At 38.3% G+C, this 21,939-nt stretch overlaps 1 protein-coding gene across 1 annotated transcript; it reads left to right on the top strand.

Annotated features, from left to right (window-relative positions):
* The first annotated feature begins 19,709 nt into the window (after positions 1–19,709).
* On the top strand, positions 19,710–21,475 carry LOC142176434 (uncharacterized). The gene is made up of 3 exons (XM_075244168.1): positions 19,710–20,062; positions 20,141–20,500; positions 20,944–21,475. Exons 1-3 carry the CDS (start codon positions 19,710–19,712, stop codon positions 21,473–21,475), a joined length of 1,245 nt encoding a protein of 414 aa, XP_075100269.1.
* Positions 21,476–21,939: the final 464 nt, after the last annotated feature.

Below are 21,939 nucleotides of genomic sequence, written 5' to 3'. Positions count from 1 at the left end.
AAGGAAAGAAAAACCCCGAATCAAGCTTTTTAGGGTTTCTCGGAAACCCTAGAGACGAGATGTCCTGGAATGGTTTGGTCTCTGAACGAGTTTGGGCCATGCTAAGCCTTGTCAAAGCTCGAACATGCCGGAATGGAGCCGGAGAAACCAAAGGAACTCAGGTCGGCACAGGACCTGAACAAGCCTGTTGAAGATCGAATCCTCGAAGAACCTTGAATAATCATGGTTTGGGAGTGAAGGGAAGAGAGCACAGGCTGTCCATGGCCTGAGAAGCCATGGACTCCGGTGAGAACTAGTCGGAGATGACGACAGAGGCGGCTAGGGTTTCGAGTGTTAGAGAGCATTTGAGAGGATGAGAGAATTCGGGGGAGGCTACTTTGGAGAAATGATTAGGGTTAAGGGCTGGGGCGGAATTAAAAAAGGAAAGAAAGAACGAGGGTCGTTGATTAAAACAATCAACGGCCAGGATTTAAAGATGGGAAGAGGGCGGGTTAGATTAATTGAGTTTGGGTCGGGTTAAATGGGAATTGGGTCGTCTAATTGGGGATTGCAATTGGGTTTAAAATTGGGGTCAATTTGGGCTAGAATTGAAATAAAAGGGGCCAGCTTTTAAATAGCCATTTTTCCCCTTTTAATTAATAAAATAGCTAAAAATGATTTAAAAATAAATTGAAAACAAAAAACTAATTAATAATATATAAATATTAATCTAAAAATACTAGAAATGATTTTATAATTATAAAATGCGGTTAATTGTAACATAGGCCATAATTGCAATTTCATGCAATTAAGCTTTAGAAATTCCGAATAAATTTGTAAAAATATGCAAAAATCATATTAGTTATATTTTGGTGTAAATATGAGAATGAAATAAGTTATTCAACAAAAATGATAATTTTGGGAATGATTTTGGATTTTTGTGGTATTAAAATAGGCAGTAAATTGGTTTAAAAATCATAAAAAATACCAAAACTCTTGGGTGTGCTTATATATGCACATATATGTTATTTTGAAAATATTTTGGGTATAAAATACATAGGGAAAAATTGCGTATCAACAATAAGTACAGACATCTCCGTACCGATCTGCAAGACTCTACTAGACTCGTGAGACCTACGGGAATCTAGTGCTCTGATACCATGTTGTCACAACCCAAAATCCACTAAGGGTCGTGATGGCGTCGGACACTGCTGTCAGGCAAGCCAACCAACATACTTAATTAAATTCTTGTTTTAATATTTTTGAAAACTATGATTTTTCCTTCAATTTTACTAGTTAAAGATAATCTTTACAATGTAAATAAAAAAATGTTTAGAAGTAAATACGAGATACCCAGTAATCATCCCAGAATCCGGTGTCACAAGTGCATGAGAATTTACTAGGAATAAAATAAAATACAGTAACTGTCCGGAATACAAGGTGGACAGAAATGAAAGTACAGTACAATATTCTGAAGGGGACTCTGCTGGCTGCGGGTCGTCTCGACAAATGCAGCTCACCTAAGTCTCCATATCAACCATGCCGCTATGCCACTAAGCCACTAGCCACACATGAACTTGTGCAACAAAAATGCACAACAAGTGTAGTATGAGTACGAAAACAACATGTACCCAGTAAGTATCCCGTCTAATATCGAAGAAGTAGAGACGAGAGGTCGACTTTGACACTTACTAGTGGTCTAATAATAATATGTTATTAATACTAATAACCATGGATTTATTAAGAACGGCAGTAAATTCAAATAAGTCACGAAACAGGTAAACGTTCCTTTTTATATTAAAAAGTCTCCAAATTCATAATCTATTAATTAGCAATTGATATCAAGTTAGGGATAGCCAATATCAATATCTATAAATCTCAAGGCAAGCAATACAAGCATGCACAAATCATGCTGAGGTCGTACGGCCCGATCCAACAATATTTAAACTGGGCACTGCTAGAGGGTCGAATGGCGCGAACCATGGGCGCATCTATTTAATCTACTGAGGCGTTCGTCCCGTTCCGAGATTAAAACACACAGGCAGTCAATCAAGAAGTCGACAGGGAACAATTATCCAAAGAAAAGTCAATTCTCTTTTAACAATTTTTTTTTGAAAATGAAGTTTAATATTTTTAGAAATTCATTTACTAATTTGATGTGATTAAGCAATTCAAACTGTCAATAAGATTACAATTATTCCAAGTATAGCATGCTTTTGGGTCCTAGACTACTCGGACTTAAACATAATAGTAGCTACGCACGGACTCTCGTTATCTCGTGCGTACGTAGCCTCCACAAATAGACGCACAAATCCAATTAATTCACCCATGGGGACAATTCCCTCTTACAAGGTTAGAAAAGAGACTCACCTCGCTCTGAAGTTCCATAACCGACATTCCACACCCTTCCGAAGACTCAATTCAATGATAAAATGCTCCGAAACTAGTCAATAATTATGCAAACCCATTAATATATGTTAAATTACTTATTATAATCCAATTTATTACAATTCCTAACTCCGATCGAAAAGTTGACAAAATTGCCCTCTGGCCCATGTGCCCTGATTCCAAAAAAATTCTAAGATAAAGTTTACCCAAAATCTCACGAACCCAAATATATAATTTTCTCTCAATTTCATGCACAAAATCGTGGTCAAATTCAAGAATATCAAATTTCTAGGTCTTCCTCAAAACCCCAAAATTTCACTAATTTCCATGTTAAAATCCATACATAATCAATATATTTAACTCCTAATAAGTGGGGATAACTTACCTTGTCATTGAATGATGAAACCCCCTCTTGAAAACCTCCAAGAATCGCCCAAGCCAAGAGAAAAATGAAATAAATGCGCCAAATCCCATCTTAAAACTACCCACTGCCCAGCATTGCCCTTCTTCGCGAACGCGGAAATGCTCTTGCGTTCGCGAAGAACAACCTGCTTCAGCCCCAAAATTTCTTCATCGCGTTCGCAAAGGCCAGCTCCCCGAGTATCGCTCACTTCTTTCCTTCTATGCGTTTGCGATCTCCCATACGCGTTCGCGTAGTCAACTCAGCCTACCCCTTCACGTTCGTGAAGACCAAATCCAAGAGCTTCCCACTTTCCTCTTCGCGAACGCGAGACTTACTTCGCGTTCACGATGAAGGAAACCAGATGCCAGCAATCAACAACAGTTTTTTATCCAAATTCGATCCGAAATCACCCCGAAACACACCCGAGGCCGCCGGGACCCCGTCCAATCACACAAACCAGTCTCATAACTTAACACGAACCTTCTCGAGGCCTCATATCATATCAAACAACATCGAAATCATGAATCGCACCCCAATTCAAGCTTAATGAACTTTAGAACTTCAAACTTCTACATTCGATGTCAAAACCTATCAAATCACGTCCAATTGATCTCAAATTTTGCACACAGGTCACATTCGACATTACGAACCTACTCCAACTTCTAGAATTGGATTCTGACCCCGATATCAAAAAGTCCACTTCCGGTCAAACTCCTCTAAAACCTTCAAATTTCTATATTTAGCCTAATGACTCCAAAATGACCCACAGACCTCCGAATTTACTTTCGATCGCGCTCCCAACACCAGAATCACCATACGGAGCTATTACTAGACTCGAAATCCCAAACAGACATTGATAACACTGAAATGCACTTCAACCCAAACTTATGAAATTCTTCCAAAAACGCTAACTTCCACAATAGGTGTCGAAACGTTCCCCGGTCTTCCAAAACCCGATCTGGACATACGCCCAAGTCCGAAATCATCATACGAACCTGCTGGAACTTTTGAATCCCAATTTCGAGGTCATTTACTCAAAAATCCAATCTTAGTCAATTCTTTCAACTTAGAGCTTTCGAAATGAGGATTTTCTTTCTAAATCAACTCCGAACTTCCCGAAATTTAATTCCAACCATGCGTACAAGTCATAATACCTAAAGTGAAGCTGCTCATGGCCTCAAACTACTGAACGACACGCTAGAGCTTAAAACGACCGGTCGGGTCGTTACATAATGCATTCCAATGATCATAACTCGGGTTTTGAGTATATCTACTCAATCTACACATAGCATATGCAATATCAGGTCTCGTAAAGTTCATCAATTGCATTGGACTACCAATAACTTGAACATATTTATTTTAATCTACATCATCTCCCTTAATCTTTTTTAATTGACTACTAGCATCATAAGGAGTGCTTACAAGTACCACATCAAAATTATCAAATTATTTAAGAATTTTTTCAACATAATGTTCGTGAGTCAACATCAAACTATTTTCATCTCTTCTAATTTTCACGCCTAAAATAACACTAGCTTCTCCCATGCCTTTCATCTCAAAATTAGATGACAAGAAAAATTTGGTTTTATGTACCAAATCAAGGCTAGAACTAAAAATAAGCATATCATCCACATAAAGGCAAATAATAACACATGTACCATCTACATATTTTGTATAAACACATTTATCTACTTCAATTGATGAAAAACCATCATTAATCAATACTTGATCAAATTTTTCATGCCACTGTTTAGGTGCTTGCTTTAGACCATATAAAGATTTTAGCAATTTACATACTTTATTTTCTTGGCCAGACATAATACAACCCTTAGGTTGCTCCATGTAAATTTTCTCTTCCAAATCACCATTTAAAAATGTAGGTTTAACATCCATTTGGTGAATAAAAAGTTTATAAATAGAAGTCAAGGAAGTAAAACACAAATTGATGAAATTCTAGTTACAGGAGCATAAGTATCAAAATAATCAATATTTTGCTTTTGAGTGAAACCTTTTGCAATAAGTCTAGCTTTGTATTTATCAATGGAACCATTCGGATTGAGTTTCTTCTTAAAAATCCACTTACAACCAACGAGTTTAGCTCCCGGAGGTAAATCAACTAAAATCCAAGTTTTATTTTATAAATTAAATTTAATTTTACATCAATAATGTCTTTCCAAAATGAGGCATAAGACGAAGAAATAGCTTCAGAATATGTTAAAGGATTATTATCCACAAGATAAGCATAAAAATCATTACCAAAAGATTTTTCTTTCCTTGGTCTTTTGCTTTTTCTTAAATTCTTACTTTAAAAATCATTTTGAATAATTGGACATGTGAAATATTATCACTTTGAATAATAGGAGCATCAGAAATTTTCTCAAATTTTAAAGGAAAAATATTTTCAAAAATTTTAGCATTTTTTGTTTCAACAATAATATTATTTTCAAGCACATCACTTTTGACTACTAAAAATCTATATGCTGCACTATTTTCAGCATACCCAATAAACATACAATCAGATGTTTTAGATCCTATTTTTCTTTTTTTAGGATCGGGTAACATAACTTTAGCAAGGTACTCCCACACTTTCAAATATTTCATATTAGGGGGGATAACCTTTCCACAACTCATTAGGAGTTATATCTGTTTTCTTATAGGGAATCTTATTTTGTAAATGATAGGCTTATAATATGGCTTCACCCCAAAGATTATCCGGAGCACCAGAACTAACTAACATACTATTCATCATTTCATTTAAGGTCCTATTTTTTCTTTCAGCTACACCATTTGATTGTGGAGAATATGTCGGAGTTATCTCGTAAATTATGCCTTGTTTCTCACAATAATCATACAAAAAAATAAATTCAATACCTCTATCAGATCTAACTTTTTTGATTTTCTTATCCAATTTATTTTCTACTTCAGATTTATAAATTAAAAACTTATCAAGAGCTTCATCTTTATTTCTTAACAAATAATTTTTTGTATATCTAGAAAAATTGTCTATAAAAGTCACATAATATTTTTTCCCCTCCTCTAGTCATAGTTTGTTTCAAGTCTCCTAAATCAGTATGGATTAAACTTAATAATTCAGATTCTCTAAATACTGAAGCACATGATTTCTTAGTTTGTTTAGCTTCGGCACAAACTTCACACTTATCAATATTAGAATAATTAATATTTAAAATGAGACCTTCGGAATACATTTTCTTAATATAAGATAACGAACATGTCCTAATTTAGCATGCCATAAATTAAAAGAATCAATCAAGTAAGCAGAAGTACTAGCATTTTTATTCATAACATTATTGAGTACAAACAATCCATGATTATAATAACACTTGCCAACGAAATTATTATTCTTGGTCAACACGACCTTATCAAATTCAAAAGAAACATTCACCCCCACTTTTTCTAATAATGCCACAAGACCAAATTGGCTCGGATACTAGGAACATGCAACACGCCATTCAATACCAAAGTTTTGCTAACTGTGAGTTTGAGAAGAACCTTGCCTTTTCCAAGAACTTGAGTAGTTCTTGAATCACCAAGATAGACAACTTCTTCTCCCTCCTCAACTTGGGTGTAAGACACAAAGTCTTTTTTGTTAGCACATATGTGCCTAGTGGCACCAGAATCTATCACTCAGTCTTTCACATTGGCCACAAGGTTCACTTGGGAAACAACCACAATAATTATATCATCCACTTTGGCTTCAGTCAAATTTACTTTAGCCTTAGTGGGATTGTCATTCCCAATCCTTTTTCGGCATTGAGCAACATAGTGGTCAAGTTTGCCACACACAAAGAAGTTGCCTTTTTTCTTGAAGGTTTGATTGTTGGTTTTGGACTTATAACCATTTCTTTTGTCATACCTGTTACTTGATTTTCTATGAGGGTTGTTGTCCTCCACAAGGCTGTTACTAGTACCAATTTCTTTTCCTTTGTCAACAACAGCTTGCTTGCGGTTAAAATTATCTCCACCAAAAACCATAATTTTCGAAACATCGGGAAAAGATTTGGCATATGTAATTAGCGATGGAACATCAACAGAAACAGTAGGCGCAATGGGTGTAGTAGACAACAACAACAACAACAATATTAGTAGTGTTATATTCCATAATAACAGCGTGTATATATTTTTAAGATTGTTGGAAAAAATTGGATGATTATGCAGAATAAAAGGTTTAGCTTGAGGCATGTCAAAGACAATGTCCTTAAGGATATTTCACTCACACCAAGATAAATAATTTTAGGCATATCCCCCATGATTCAACAAGCTCTTCTAGTATAACTAGGAGCAGAAACAATAAAGATTGTATAAAAGGAAATACAACATAAAAGAAAAGGGAAGAAAATTTTAACTTTTTTCCACACTACTTCCATGAACACAAGTAGATAGCTTTATATATAGCCCAAAGAAGATACATCTTCCATGAAAGAAACGTTTATTTAATTCTAAAAGTTCAATGCCAAAATGGAATTTGAAACCAAACCGGATCTTAAGAATTCAAATCCAAGAATTCAATTCCAAAGAAGAAACTGTAATAATCTTTCCCTTTAAAAGTTAAAGTAAATTATTATCACTTTTAATGTTAGCAGACGGACAAGACCTTTTGTCAATTTTAAGATTACAAAAAATATAACTGATTGCAATACCCATTTAATGTTAATAAACATTGAGATATTAAAAACATTAAGAGACCCATTTTTTTGAGATATTAAAAAAAATTAACAATTATAAGATGATTAGTGTACACAGGTAAAATCGGAGAGTCCGATTTTAGGATCGTTACGACATTCCGTAGATCAAAAGACTCGAGGTCCGACTCTAGTCCAATTTCGAGGGTCCCCTATGCTCGACCTCGGGGCATCATAGATCAACGGCTATCATGGACAAGTGGGACGTTCCCGAAGCACGTGATCAAAGCTGAAAACGCCTACAAGAATAGTACAAGTCTGTACCAGACCTTTATGTAGTTGTGCCAGCTACTTTTCCTTGTAATAATTATACATGTGCCATGTTGAGATTTCCCCTCTTATATAAGGGAGACCCTTGCTATTTATTGCACACACGATATTCAGAACAAGAACAAGAACGTTCTCTGCTCTCTAACGTAAACACTCTCTATTGTCTTCCTTTTGATTTATTGCTTACATTTATTGTGTTTCATTGATTTTTCTTCATTTATTACTCATCATTGATCACAAAGAGCCCTCATTAAAGTTCTTAGAACTGTTAGTCCTTCATCGGCTACCCACATCCTAACGCTTAGCTCGACCTCGAGGCCTAGTATAGGCTAGCTCGAGACCCCGACTCTCGGCCACTCGATTTGCATAACATACTATTTTTCAAGCGCTTATCTTATTTTCTAGTCTCATACTTAGTATTTACTGCCTCACAACTAGCATAAAAATAAATCACGTATTTTTAGAACCACAAAATCAAATCTAATTGTAATTACTATTTTCAAGGTAAACAATTTGGCGCCCACCGTGAGGCTAAAAATAATAGTGATTGTTTTCGTGTTGGTTTACAGAAAACACAAGTTATTCTCTACACTTTTTCTTGCCCAAGAATATTTGATTTCAGGTCAAATGTCTAACTTAGTGAATGCACATGAAAACAACGGTCTTGAAGACCATGGAGAGAATGGTGTAGCTGTTCCAGGCGCCGGTGTACCACTGCGAAACACTGAGGATGCACCAGAGCCAATCCACGTGGATGTGGTCTCACGCAATGCCCAATACATCGATATAAGCTCCCACACTAATAGAAGTATTGATAACTAGGGATTTTGATGCATTTTATACTCCTTCATGCTTATATTTTGATTAGAAATTTGTACAGGATAGTCCCAAAAGACTCACAAGTTGTACTTGATTGCAGGTTTGATCAACAAAGTGACAAGATGTCAAAGATCAGCTCAAAAGGAGTGAAACTTGCACAAGTACCAAGACAAGACAAAGCTTAGGTAAAATAAGCCTAATGCAGCCACACACCATTCTGTGCAGTCCGCACAAGGAGGTTCAGAGAGGTGGCATTCAGGCAAAAAGGCAATGCGACCGCACTAGGTTTTGTGCGGTCCGCACTAGGATTAATGCGGTCGCACTAGGTTTTGTGCGTTCCGCACTAGGATCAATGCGGCCGCACTCGATTTAGTGTGGTCCACAGTAAGAACGATCAGAGAGTTGCCAACTTCTGAGTTTCAAGCCAAAGCGGTCCACGCTCCATTTCATGCGGACCGCACTAGAAGCCTCTGCGGCCGCAGTCCATTCTCTGCGGTCCGTAGTGCCTGAGTTCAGAGAGATGGGTTTTCAAGTGTAGAGCCTTAGTGTGGCTGCACACCATTTTGTGCGGTCCGCACTAGCCTCACCGGGGTATTTTTGTCTAGATTTTTTAGCTTAGTATAAATAGCTTATTTTCCCCTTTTTAGGATATCAGATGGTTTTTAGCTGTAGCTGCGCTCTTGGGTTCAAACTCTTTAGCTATTTTGGGCAATTTTATCTACATTTCAACATTGAATCTTATTGTTTATCTTATTAATTAATTAATATGAGTTGTTCTTCATCTATTTCTTGTTTTTCCTCTTCAATTATGAGTAGCTAAACCCATAAGCTAGGGTTGTGGCTCCATCCTGGTGTGGGTAATTGACGAGTCTTGTGTTTTAGGGCTAGATTGACTATGAGTGTTTCATATTTGGGCTAATTTCATGTTTAATTGTTGAATTAGTGGTTGCAAACACTAGTTTGTGTTTAGTTGACTTGAGCTCTTCTTGAGAAAGAGAGCTTGAGTCTCTGAAATTGATCCAACAAGGAATTGGGGCGTACTCAAGAGATTGATAGCTCTAATTAAAGGGTTAAACCTCGAGAGATTAATACCCGACTTGAACCTTGATTGTTTGCGCAAATTTGCATACACAATTTGTCTTGAGAAAGTCGGTTCAAGAAAAATCACTCGAACCACCGAGAGGTGTAGAGTGGGTAAAATCGTGCAACGGTTACATCATACTCCCCAAAACATGTCAATCATGCCTTAGACTCAAGTATCCGTCAATTGACCACCTAGGCAAAAGTCACTACCCTATTGTCTTTTAAACCACCTGAACAACCCGTTTTAGTTTAACTCTTAGTTTAATCCAGTTTCATTTACGATTGTAGTTTGATAAAAGTAGAAGTAAAACAAAAACCCCAAAAATGTATAGAAGTGTAATTTGGAACACATACACAACTCTAAACTAGATAAATACCCGACTCCAAATTCTAGCTCTCTGTGGAAATCGATCCCGACCGTAAATCAGGCAAAAGCTCTTCGACCCTCTCTTGCTATTTAATAGTCGTGCATAGTAGGCCTCGAGCAACTTTTTGGCGCCACTGCCGGGGAGCTAACGGTTTTGGCTATCTATTTAGTTAGTTTTGTGTATTGTTCTTCTTTCCTTATTTGTTACTAACTTGTTTGTGTCATAACTCAGGTACCAAATGGCGGCGAACAACGCTAATGACCCTCTTGGAAATGTGATTGCGGGGGAGGAGGTAGATGATGTCGGAGATGATGAGTTGTCTCTTGTACCTCAAGGACAATGTAGAGGCCGCTAGGCCAATACGAATGATAATAACAATATTCCAGACCCTCCTCCGCCACCTCCAAAAGTGGCTCCTAGAGTGCTTCCGAACCAAGGCTATGCAAGTGCTATTGTCCTACCCCAAATCTGGGCGGGCAATTTTCAAATAACCAATGCGATGTTGACTTTACTAGAGCAGCGTGGGTACTTTACGGGCACTGTAAATCAAAATGCTTACAAACATCTCAAGGGGTTCATGGATACATGTTGGGGGAGCAAGCAAACTAATGTGTCCGAGGATGCTCTCCGTTTAAGACTCTTCTCATTCTCACTTAGGGGGAAGGCATTGGATTGGCTCGAGTGACTTCCTAACCATTCCATCACTACTTGGGATGAGTTGGCGGATAAGTTCATTGCTAATTTTTTCTCACCGGGGCATATGGCGGCATTGCGAGATGAGATATTGGCCTTCAAGCAAGAGCCCACAGAACCTTTGCATGAGATTTGGGAGCGTTATAGAACAATGGTGAAAGAATGCCCCAACAATTATATGACTGAGGCTATGATCCAACAAACTTTCTACTGGGGCATTAACACCACAAACCAATGCATAGTGAACCAACTTGCCGGGGGCAATTTTATGAAGTTTTCATATGATGAGGCATGTGATATACTTGACGAGATGTTTGACACTTCTTCTGCATGTCAAAGTAGAGCCAATGTGCCTCAAGGTGACCTCACGGTCACTAATTTTCACAAGGAATTACATTATCAGGGGCAAGCTATAGTTGAGATGACAACTACTATGAACCAATTGGCAAAGGCACAATTGCAACAACTTCAGAATCCTCGCCAAGTGAATGCCATGGAGGGTGTCAATATGTTTGTCAACAAAAAAAGGCAAAGAAGGCAACAAAACCAAGGGAATTCTGAGCAATTTGATGATGACTGTGATGGATTACAAAATGATGGTTATGATAAGCAAAATGAAGAGGTTCAATACGTAAATAATTATCAAGGCCAACGGGGCAATTCTTCTAACCAACAACAATGGAAACCACAAGGCAATTGGGGCAATCAACAACAAAACAATGGTAATTGGGGGAACAACAATCAAAACAACAACTGGGGCAATCAGAACAACAATCAGAGCAACCAAGGGAATTAGAATGGTAATAACAACAATTGGGGTGACAATAACAATCAAGGTGGATGGAACAACGGAAACCAAGGAAATCGGGGGCAAGGCTTTCAAAGGTCCCCAATGTACCAACAACCGAACAATCCACATCAATTTCCATACCAAGGTCTTAGTTCTTCTAGCAATGATATAGGTAGAATTGAAATGATGATCGAATAGATGATGAAGAAGAATGCAGACTCGAATGCTCAGTTGGCTTCCCACAATACCTCTATCAGAAACTTGGAGGTGCAGTTAGGCCAAATCTCACAGTCTTTAAATACTCGCCCTAAGGGTGCTCTACCAAGTGATACGGTAGTGAACTTGAAGGGTGGGAACAACCGTATTATGGCAGTTACAACAAGAAGTGGGAGAGGCAGTGACGTGAATGCCTCCAAACAAAAGCAAATCTTGGATGATGATGTTGAGTTCCAAGAAGATGAAGTCCCTTTGGTAGTTGAAGATGCGGTTGATGAAAAGGTAAACAAAGAAGTGAGGATTGATATTCAAGATGTCGAGGTGGAAACTCAAAATGATGTGAACCCATCTAGGGAACACATAATAGACATGCCATAGTCGGTTATGCCAAAAGCCAAGGCTCTTTTGCCAATGCCACCTCCACCTTATCCTCAAAGGCTCGCGAAGCAGAAATGTGAGAATCAGTTTAAAAAGTTCATTGACATGATGAAGATCTTGTCCATTAATGTGCCTTTGGTGGAGGATCTTAAATAAATGTCAGGCTATGCAAAATTCATGAAAGACTTGGTCACAAAGAAGCGTTCTATGGATTGTGAAACTATAAATATGACTCACCAAGTTAGTGCTATAGCGCATTTAATGGCCCCAAAGCTTGAAGATCCCGGTGCTTTCACCATTCCTTGCACTATTGGGAGTGTGGATTTTGCTAAGCTCTATGTGATTTGGGGGCTAGTATCAATTTTATGCCTTATTCCATTTTCAAGACTTTGGGTATCGGGCAGCCGAGGCCGACTTCTATGAGATTACAAATGGCAGATAAAACAATGAAGAGACTATTGGGTATTATTGATGATGTGTTTATCCGGGTGGACAAATTTATCTTGCCAACTGACTTTATGATCTTAGACTGCGAGTTGGACTATGAAGTTCCTATCATATTAGGAAGACCTTTCCTAGATACGGGAAAGGCATTGGTTGATGTGGAAGCAGGGGAACTCACCTTCCGGGTGGGTGATGAAAAGGTGGTCTTTCATGTGTGCAAATCAATGAAGCAGCCCAACAGTACCGAGGTGTGCTCTTTTGTTGACCTTGTCACAGCAGTGATAATTGATGACACCAGTGCAATGATCAATGTGGAGGACCCATTGGAGGCCGTACTATTGAATCTTGATGTCAATGAGGATGCAAGCCAGGTGGAGTGCATGAATGCTTTACATGGAATGAGATTTTATTCTTATGAGCCTAGGAAATTATCTTTGGACCTCGAGAATAGAAAGACTCCACCAACAAAACCTTCAATTGAGGAGCCTCCGGTGTTGGAGTTGAAACCACTACCTCCACACCTCAGGTATGAGTTCTTAGGCTCAAATTCTACTTTGCCAATTATTCTTTCTTCTTTTCTTACTAACCTGCAGGTTGATGCCATATTGGCAGTGCTTCAAAAGCAGAAAAAGGCAATTGGATGAACTTTAGCTGATATTCTGGGGATAAGCCCCGCATTCTGTATGCACAAGATTATTCTGGAAGATGATGCAAAGCCTTCCTTGGAGCATCAAAGGAGGTTGAATGAGGCAGTGCAAGAAGTTCTGAAAAAGGAGGTGATCAAGTGGTTGGATGTCGGGGTTGTGTACCCCATCTCTGATAGCTCTTGGACTTCACCGGTGCAATGTGTATCAAAGAAGGGTGGCATGACCGTAGTTGCAAATTCACAAAATGAGTTGATTCCTACCAGAACCGTCACCGGTTGGAGGGTATGCATGGATTACCGCAAGTTGAACAAAGTGACATGCAAGGATCACTTTACTTTGCCTTTTCTTGATCAGATGTTAGATCGACTTGCTGGGCGTGCCTTCTACTATTTCTTGGATGGGTATTCTAGGTACAACCAAATCTTGATTGCTCTAGAAGATCAGGAGAAAACCACATTCACTTGTCCATATAGCACTTTTGCCTTCTCTAGGATGACTTTTGGGTTGTGTAATGCACCAGCTACATTTCAGCGGTGTATGATAGCCATTTTTACCGATATGGTGGAAGACATTTTGGAGGTGTTCATGGACGACTTTAGTGTTGTGGGAGACTTATTTGATTAATGCTTGAAGAATCTTGATAGAGTTCTGGGTCGTTGTGAAGAAACCAATATTGTCCTCAATTGGGAGAAATGCCACTTTATGGTGGAAGAAGGAATTGTTCTTGGGCATAAAATTTCAAAGCATGGCATTGAGGTGGATAAAACAAAGATCGAAGTGATTTCAAAGCTCCCTCCCCCTACATCTGTCAAGGGAGTTCGAAGTTTTCTTGGGCGTACGGGGTTCTACCGGAGATTTATTAAAGACTTTTCGAAGGTAGTGAATCCCTTGTGCAAGTTGTTGGAGAAAGATGCTAAGTTCGTGTTTGATGAAAAATGTATGCAAGCCTTTAAACTTCTCAAGAATAAGTTGACCACCACTCCTGTTATTACCGTGCCTAATTGGAGATTACCCTTTGAGCTCATATATGATGCGAGCAATGTTGCGGTTGGGGCGGTTTTGGGTCAAAGAGTGAACAAAATATTTCATCTGGTGTATTATGCGAGCAAGACAATGAATGATACTCAAATGAAATACACAGTGATCGAGAAAGAACTTTTGGCTATTGTGTTCGCAATGGAAAAATTCTGGCTGTATCATATGGGTGCTAAGGTTATTATTCATACCGACCATGCCGCACTCCAGTACTTGATGGCGAAGAATGATTTCAAAGCTAGACTTATGCGATGGGTATTGTTACTTAAAGAGTTTGATTTAGAGATTGTGGACCGGAAGGGTAGTGAGAACCAAGTGGCGGACCACTTATCCCGCTTGAAAGAGGAGGGGAGGCCTCGTGACGTCCTAGAGATCAATGATTCATTTCCCGACGAACAACTCCTTTCAGCATCGGTGAATGATATTCCATGGTTTGACGATGTTGCTAATTTCCTTATGACTAGTATAATCTCGTGCGAGCTCTCTTCTAACCAAAGGAAGAAGCTCAAGCGGGATAATTTGGATTTCTTTTGGGATGAGCCGTACTTGTTCAAGATTCGCACGAATGGGGTGATCCGAAGGTGTGTCTCGGAGGAAGCGCAATTGAGTATCTTAGAGGCTTGTCATTCCTCTCCCTATGGTGGCCATCATGGCGGGGCGAGGACGACTTCTAAAGTTCTTAATTATGGGTTTTATTGGCCAACTTTGTTCAAAGATGCGGGTGATTTTGTGAAAAAATGTGACGAATGCCAAAGAGCGGGTGGAATTTCAAAGAAAGATGAGATGCCTCTCAATAGCATCCTTGAGGTTGATATTTTTGATGTGTGGGGCATTGATTTTATGGTCCCATTTGTTAGCTCTTGTGGGAACACTTACATTCTTGTGGCGGTGGACTATGTTTCAAAGTGGGTTGAAGCCGTGGCTTTGCCGAACAATGAGGCCCGGAGTGTTGATGCATTTCTCAAGAAAAGCATTTTTACAAGGTTTGGTACTCCGCGTGCAATCATAAGTGATGGGGGGTCTCATTTTTGCAATAGAGCTTTCGACCCTTTGCTTTCAAAGTATGGTGTCAATCACAAAGTTTCTACTCTCTATCATCCTCAAGCAAGTGGTCAAGTTGAAGTCTCCAACAGGGAAATCAAAAGCATTTTGTCAAAAATGGTCAATGCAAATAGGACTGATAGGTAAAAGAAGTTGGATGACGCTCAATGGGCTTATAAGACTACTTAAAAGACTCCGATTGGTATGTATCCGTATCAGTTAGTGTTTGGGAAAGCTTGCCATCTTCCGATCGAGTTAGAGCACAAGGCCATGTGGAATTTGAGGAAGCTAAACCTTGAGTGGGATGTTGCAGCCAATCTTTGTGTGGAGCAGCTTAATGAACTTGATGAATTCTGAATCCATGCCTACTCCAGTTCGTCCTTGTACAAGGACAAGATGAAGTACCTTCATGATAAATATGCTCGTGGAAAAGAGTTTAAAATAGGTGATTTGGTTCTCTTGTTTAATTCTTTGTTACGTCTGTTTCCGGGAAAGCTTAAATCAAAATGGAGTGGACCTTTTGAAGTGGTGTGTGTGACCCCTTTTGGTTCTCTTGATTTGAAAAACAAAAATGGAGAGGTCTTCAGAGTTAATGGGCACCGGGTCAAACATTATCTTGGAAAATTGATGACAGCCACGTGGTGACACTTCTTCATATTAAATGATGTGATGATAACCTGCGTCATGCCGCGATGTTAAATCATGCGCTTCTTGGGAGGCAACCCATGTATTTTTCTTCTTGTTTTATTTGATTTTTATTGTAGTATAGGATTGATTTTTGGGCTAACTAGTTGTGAGATGTTACAGGATTGTATTGGTGCAGTGCAGGACATAGTGGAAAAAGTGTTCAGGCCTCTGAACTTTGCAATGCGGCCGCACTACATTTAGTGCGGACCACACTGGTGAAGGAAGAAATATCCAACCCAAAACATCAATTTCTAGTAGTAAAAACGCAGCAGCAGCAGCTATTTGAGGAACACAAAAATTGTTCCTTTTGCACAGTGTTCTTCTTCCATCTTAACCCCACACAAAGCAGCTGTAAACTCCACCTTAGAACAGCCCCAAAATACTCCAAAAAGCTGCGAAAATCAGCAACAAATAGTCCGAAACGCCGCGACTTTCTTACCCAAAAATAGTCGAAAAATTCCAGCTGAATCCTGCGGCTGAAATCGGTCATAACTCCGAAATCCGGTGGTGGAACCAACCAAACTTTGTGTCAAAAGATACATAATTTCCTTACGAATAATACCCAATTGGTTTCAACTTCATATCTATAGTCAATTTTTGTAGATCTTAATTTCAGATTCACGAGTTACTGTAGCAGACAAAGTTCTTCATTCAATTTCAACAATTCAGCTAATTCCAGCGCTATTGTTAAGCACAACAGCTTGCGTGAAGCAAATTCAAATTATAGTAATTTCGTTTTCTTGCAAACATACTGCACCTTTGTCATGTAAGTAAAGTGATAAAGAATTACAACTGTAATGGACACACAAGTAGGTGGCCAGCCACTTTTGGTGGCTGCGCTGCCTACACAACCTCCTCCAAACATTACACAAACATCAGGGATCACAAATAACAACAAACAGCCGATGGATTACTCCAAATTTCTGAAACATTGCACTTTAAATGTTGCAATGCAGGAGCAACAGGAAGTTGAGCCAATTCCTATTCGTACACCTATAATATTGAATGGAGAACATGTTATTCAGTTCACAAAAGCGGAAGTAGAAAGGATGGATATCATCGAAGGATTACAATATGAAATAGTTGGTAAATGTTCTTATGGCAGCTCAGAAATTCAACAACTGCGTAAGTTAATACCAATTCAATGCGGAATTAAAGGTGAATGTAACATTGGATTTCTAAGGGATAGACATATTTTGATTAGAATGACGTTAAGGCAGGACTATCTTCATTTCTCATCAAAAACTCATTACATAAAAGACAGGGATGGCTATCAATATCAGCTTAGGTCGTTGATTTATGACTCAAAGTTTAGAGCAGATGAAGAAACACCCAAGGCAATGGCTTGGATCTCATTCCCAGGTCTATTGCCAACCTTTTTTGTAAAGGAATGTCTATTTTCTCTAGTTTCAGCAGTAGGTAAACCTATGCATCTAGACATGGCTACAATTAATAAAACTAGACCTAGTTATACTAGGGTGAAGGTACTAGTTGATCTACTTGCAGATTTGCCTAAAAAGGTGAGGATGGACATATTTAATGAAGCTAAAGGAACAACAAGAACTGAATGGTAAGAATTCAATATGACATGCTGCCTAAATATTGCAGACATTGTAAACTTCAAGGGCATGATCAATTTAAATGCTGGAGGATACACCCTGAACTATATGTGGAGAAGGAGAATGATGACCAAGCAGATACAGCTAAGAAACAGGACATAGGGAACTCACAGCCTATAAAGATGTTATCTAGTGGAAAGGTCGTGGGTAATGTGAATATTACAGCAAAAGAGCAATGGAAGGAAGTGAAGGACAACAGAGTTAGAAATGTAGTAAATCAAAATACTAGTCTCAGTAATAATGGAATGGAGATGGCACCAACTAAGCAGTTTGAAAACAATAACAATAAGGAGGGTACAAGCACTGTAGAGAGACAAGCAGAAGCACAAAGCAACAGTGGTAAGGAATTAGTGGCAGTAGACAATGAAGATAATGATCATGTTCAAGTAGCTAACAAGTTTGCAATATTACAAGGGATGGAGAAAGAGGAAGAACCTATTAATCAATTGGCAATGGTGGCAGCTAATGTAGCAACAAACAGTTCAACACTTCATAACCAAGCATCTACAAAGCAAAAACCAAAAAATATGGTCAATAATGAGGGAAAGTTAAATCCAGCAGCACAAGTTTTTCATCTTAAATCATCGGGGATTAGCTCGATTAATGCTCTAGTCAATGGAAATGAGACATCAAAAGAAAAAAACGATACTGCACAATGGGTAGAAAGAAGCTTCAAGAATAAAACAGGAGAAGGAATAGTGAAGATCAATAAACCATGCCAGGAAATCCCATCACAAGATACATTAGTGAACAAGGTACTTAATAAAACTCCAAATTCTCAAGCAGAAGGGTCAAAATCAGCTACATTTAAAGAAAGAGTGCAAGGCTGTGGAGGCAGGCTATGGGATACACAAAGGGAATACGATTCAGAGGAGAACAAAGTACCACTAGGAGCACAAGCTGATGAGGAACCAAATGAGAAGGACAAAGAAGAAGATGAGCAAAGTGTAAATGGAGAGCCCCATGCCAATGACAACAACACAACTGAAATCACAGAAATTAGAAACTATGAAGGAAGAGGCCCAGAGGTAAATGATCCTGGAGGAACAGAAGATGATCAAATTCAGATATCACAAGAAGACCCACAAGGACACAACACAACAGAGAAGGAGAAACAACCAAAACATAAAATAGAAATAGTAAATATTACTGTTACATTGGAGAAAAATCAGTTGCAGCTGTTAAAAAGAGGAGAAGAGAAGGCCTTAGTCCCTAAAAGGGATGCATTTGGAGCTACATCAGGAGGGAAGGAAGACAATGAAGAAGGAGAAGAACCTGGTAAATCAGGATACGACATGGATCAAGAATCAACTACCCAACACCTTATGAATGCGGCAAGGCAAGGTGACTTATCACCTACGCGAGTGGAAAAGGCAAAATCAGCAGCAAAAGGTAAGAAGAAGCAACAAAAAGATAATTTTGCAGTACCAAAAGCTGGGGTGCACACAAGGAGAATGCTAACTAAATCCAACAACTAGTGATGAATGCTCTAATTTGGAATATAAGGTCAGTCAACACACAGCAGGCCTTTGAAAGGTTGACAAAAATGCACAGGAAAAATCACTATGAATTTGTAGGATTAATGGAGCCAAAGCAACAAGCAAAAAAAATGGAAAGGTACAGAAACAAGATAGGACTTGCACAAGCAATTTCAAATGTTTCCAACAAGATCTGGGCATTCATAGATGAGGTATTTGAGGTAACTGTCATGTATAATATGGTGCAGCAATTAACACTACGATTGTTTCATACTGAATCGCATGTGGAGTTTGTTCTAACTTTGATATATGCTAAATGTGATGCAATTGAGAGGATAGAATTATGGGATTCATTATATGAAATGGCAAGGGATATGAATGCACCATGCTTAGTAGGGGGAGATTTCAATGTAATATGGGACGAAGAAGAGAAGTTTGGGGGGTTACCTGTGTCATTGAATGAAATTGATGATTTTTGACACTGCGTCAACACTTGCAATCTCTTCGATCTTGGATTTAAAGGTAGCATATTCACATGGTGGAATGGGAGAGTAGAGGAAGACTGTATATTCAAAAGGCTAGACAGATGCTTGGCCAATTTTCAATTCTAACAAACATTTCCGGGAATAGAGGTGCAACATTTGTCAAAGACTGGTTCCGATCATAGTCCAATGTATCTAAAGTGTGATATTGAGACTCCACCAATAAAAAAGCCTTTTAAGTTCTTGAATTTTTGGGTGGAACATGCAACTTTTAAAGATGTGGTGAGAGAGAACTGGACAGCTGATTTCAGTGCAAATCCTTTTATTATTTTTAATCACAAGTTAAAAAAATTAAAGAAAGCCCTTTCATTGTGGAGTAAGGCTACGTTTGGAAATATTTTCCAAAAGATAGCAAGCATGGAGGAGGTAGTGATGGTTCACGAAGCAGAATTTGAAGCAAATCCTACAGGGATGAACAGGGAAAGGCTACAAAAGGTTCAGGCAGAATTGATCAAATGTCTTGCATTAGAGGAGAAATTTTGGCAACAAAAGGCGGGCATGACTTAGTTCAAGGAAGGGGATAGGAATACTAATTTCTTCCACGCACAAGTGAGAGGTAGGAGGAAGAGACTTCAGCTTAACAAAATTCAAGATAGTGGAGGAACATGGATTGAAAAAGAAAAAGAAATTGCAGAAGAGGCTATAAGATTTTACGAGGAACAGTTCACAGAAACAACTTCTCCTTCTTTATTTGAGATCGTAGACCATGTTCCTAATCTGATGAACAATGAACAGAATGCAGAATTGATTAAGCAGCCAACAAAAGAGGAGGTTAAAGAGGCAGTATTTGGACTTAATGGTGATAGTGCTGGAGGGCCAGATGGTATGACAGGCAAGCTATATCATTCTTGTTGGGACATAATAGGGGATGACCTGTTCGACATGGTGAGGGCTTTTTTCAATGGTCATGAGCTACCAAAGTGTGTAACACACACAAACCTAGTTCTGATACCAAAGAAAAAGAAGTTACCACTTTTTCTGATCTAAGACCAATAAGCCTCAGTAATTTTTCAAATAAGGTTATATCGAGGGTCGTGCATAAAAGGCTAGTGAAATTTCTCCCAAATCTGATATCGGAGGAACAGTCAGGTTTTGTTAAGGGCAGGAATATAGTAGAAAACATCCTTCTAACTCAGGAGATAGTCACTGACATTAGGCTTAGAACTAAGGCTGGACCTAATGTCATCCTGAAGCTAGATATGACCAAAGCTTATGATAGATTATCCTGGCTATTCCTAACAAAGGTAATGAGAAAGATGGGATTCACAGAAAGGTTGATAGGGATTGCTTTTTGATTAGTTTCAAACAATTGGTATTCTAATCTAATCAATGGTCAAGCTCATGGTTTCTTTAAATCCTCAAGGGGAGTAAAACAAGGTGATCCTGTATCTCCAACTTTGTTTATCTTGGCAGCAGAAACATTATCTAGGGGCCTCAATGCACTTCATACTAACCTGTATTTTTGTGGATTTGGAATGCCAAAGTGGAGTCCAAAGATCAATCATTTGGCGTATGCAGATGACATGATTATTTTTTCATCATCTGATGAAACTTTTCTGATGTTGATTATGCAAGTGTTGAATGCATATGAAAATGCATATGGGCAGCTTATTAACAAGACCAAATCAGATGTGTACCTGCATCATTTAACACACATGGATGTGGTCAGCAAGGTGGAAAGGATCACAGGCATTCATAGGAATGAATTTCCTATCACATACCTAGGTTGTCCTATTTTTTATGCAAGGAGAAAGCTGGAATACTATCAGCCCCTAATTACTAAGGTAATAGACAAAATGCAATCCTGGCAGGGCAAGTTATTATCAGTAGGGGAAGGGCAGTTCTCATATCCCATGTACTGCAAATCATGCCTATGCATCTACTATCAGTTGTAAACCCTCCAAAATATGTGATAAATAGGTTGCACAAATTGTTTGCTCAGTTTTTCTGGAGCAGCTCTGTAGGAGGTGTAGACACGTGATTTTTGACCCTCCCCGAGAATTTTCATATTGTGTGAATATTTGAAATTGGGTCTAATATAGCTATTTTAACTATTTTACTTTATTTCTTCGCAAAAGAAAAATTACAAAAAATATATATATGAATTTTAGTTTATGTATTTCTCATAAACTTGAAAAAAATACAAAAAAACTGTACCTTAATTTTGTACTTTATATAATTTCGAAAATTACCAAAAAATATAGTTCTATTAATGTTTTGTATTCATTTTAATTTTTGAAAAAATACAAAAATATTACTTTATATTTTATCTTTATATAAAAACGAAAATTACAAAAAAATAGTTTTATTAATATTTTGTAGCTATTTTAATCTTGAAAAATATTAAAAAAGATATAGC

Source organism: Nicotiana tabacum, chromosome 3, assembly GCF_000715075.1.
Source record: "Nicotiana tabacum cultivar K326 chromosome 3, ASM71507v2, whole genome shotgun sequence".
Classification (NCBI taxonomy): domain Eukaryota; kingdom Viridiplantae; phylum Streptophyta; class Magnoliopsida; order Solanales; family Solanaceae; genus Nicotiana; species Nicotiana tabacum.
Note: the sequence above shows the minus strand (reverse complement) of the source record. Positions and strands in the feature narration are given on the sequence as shown.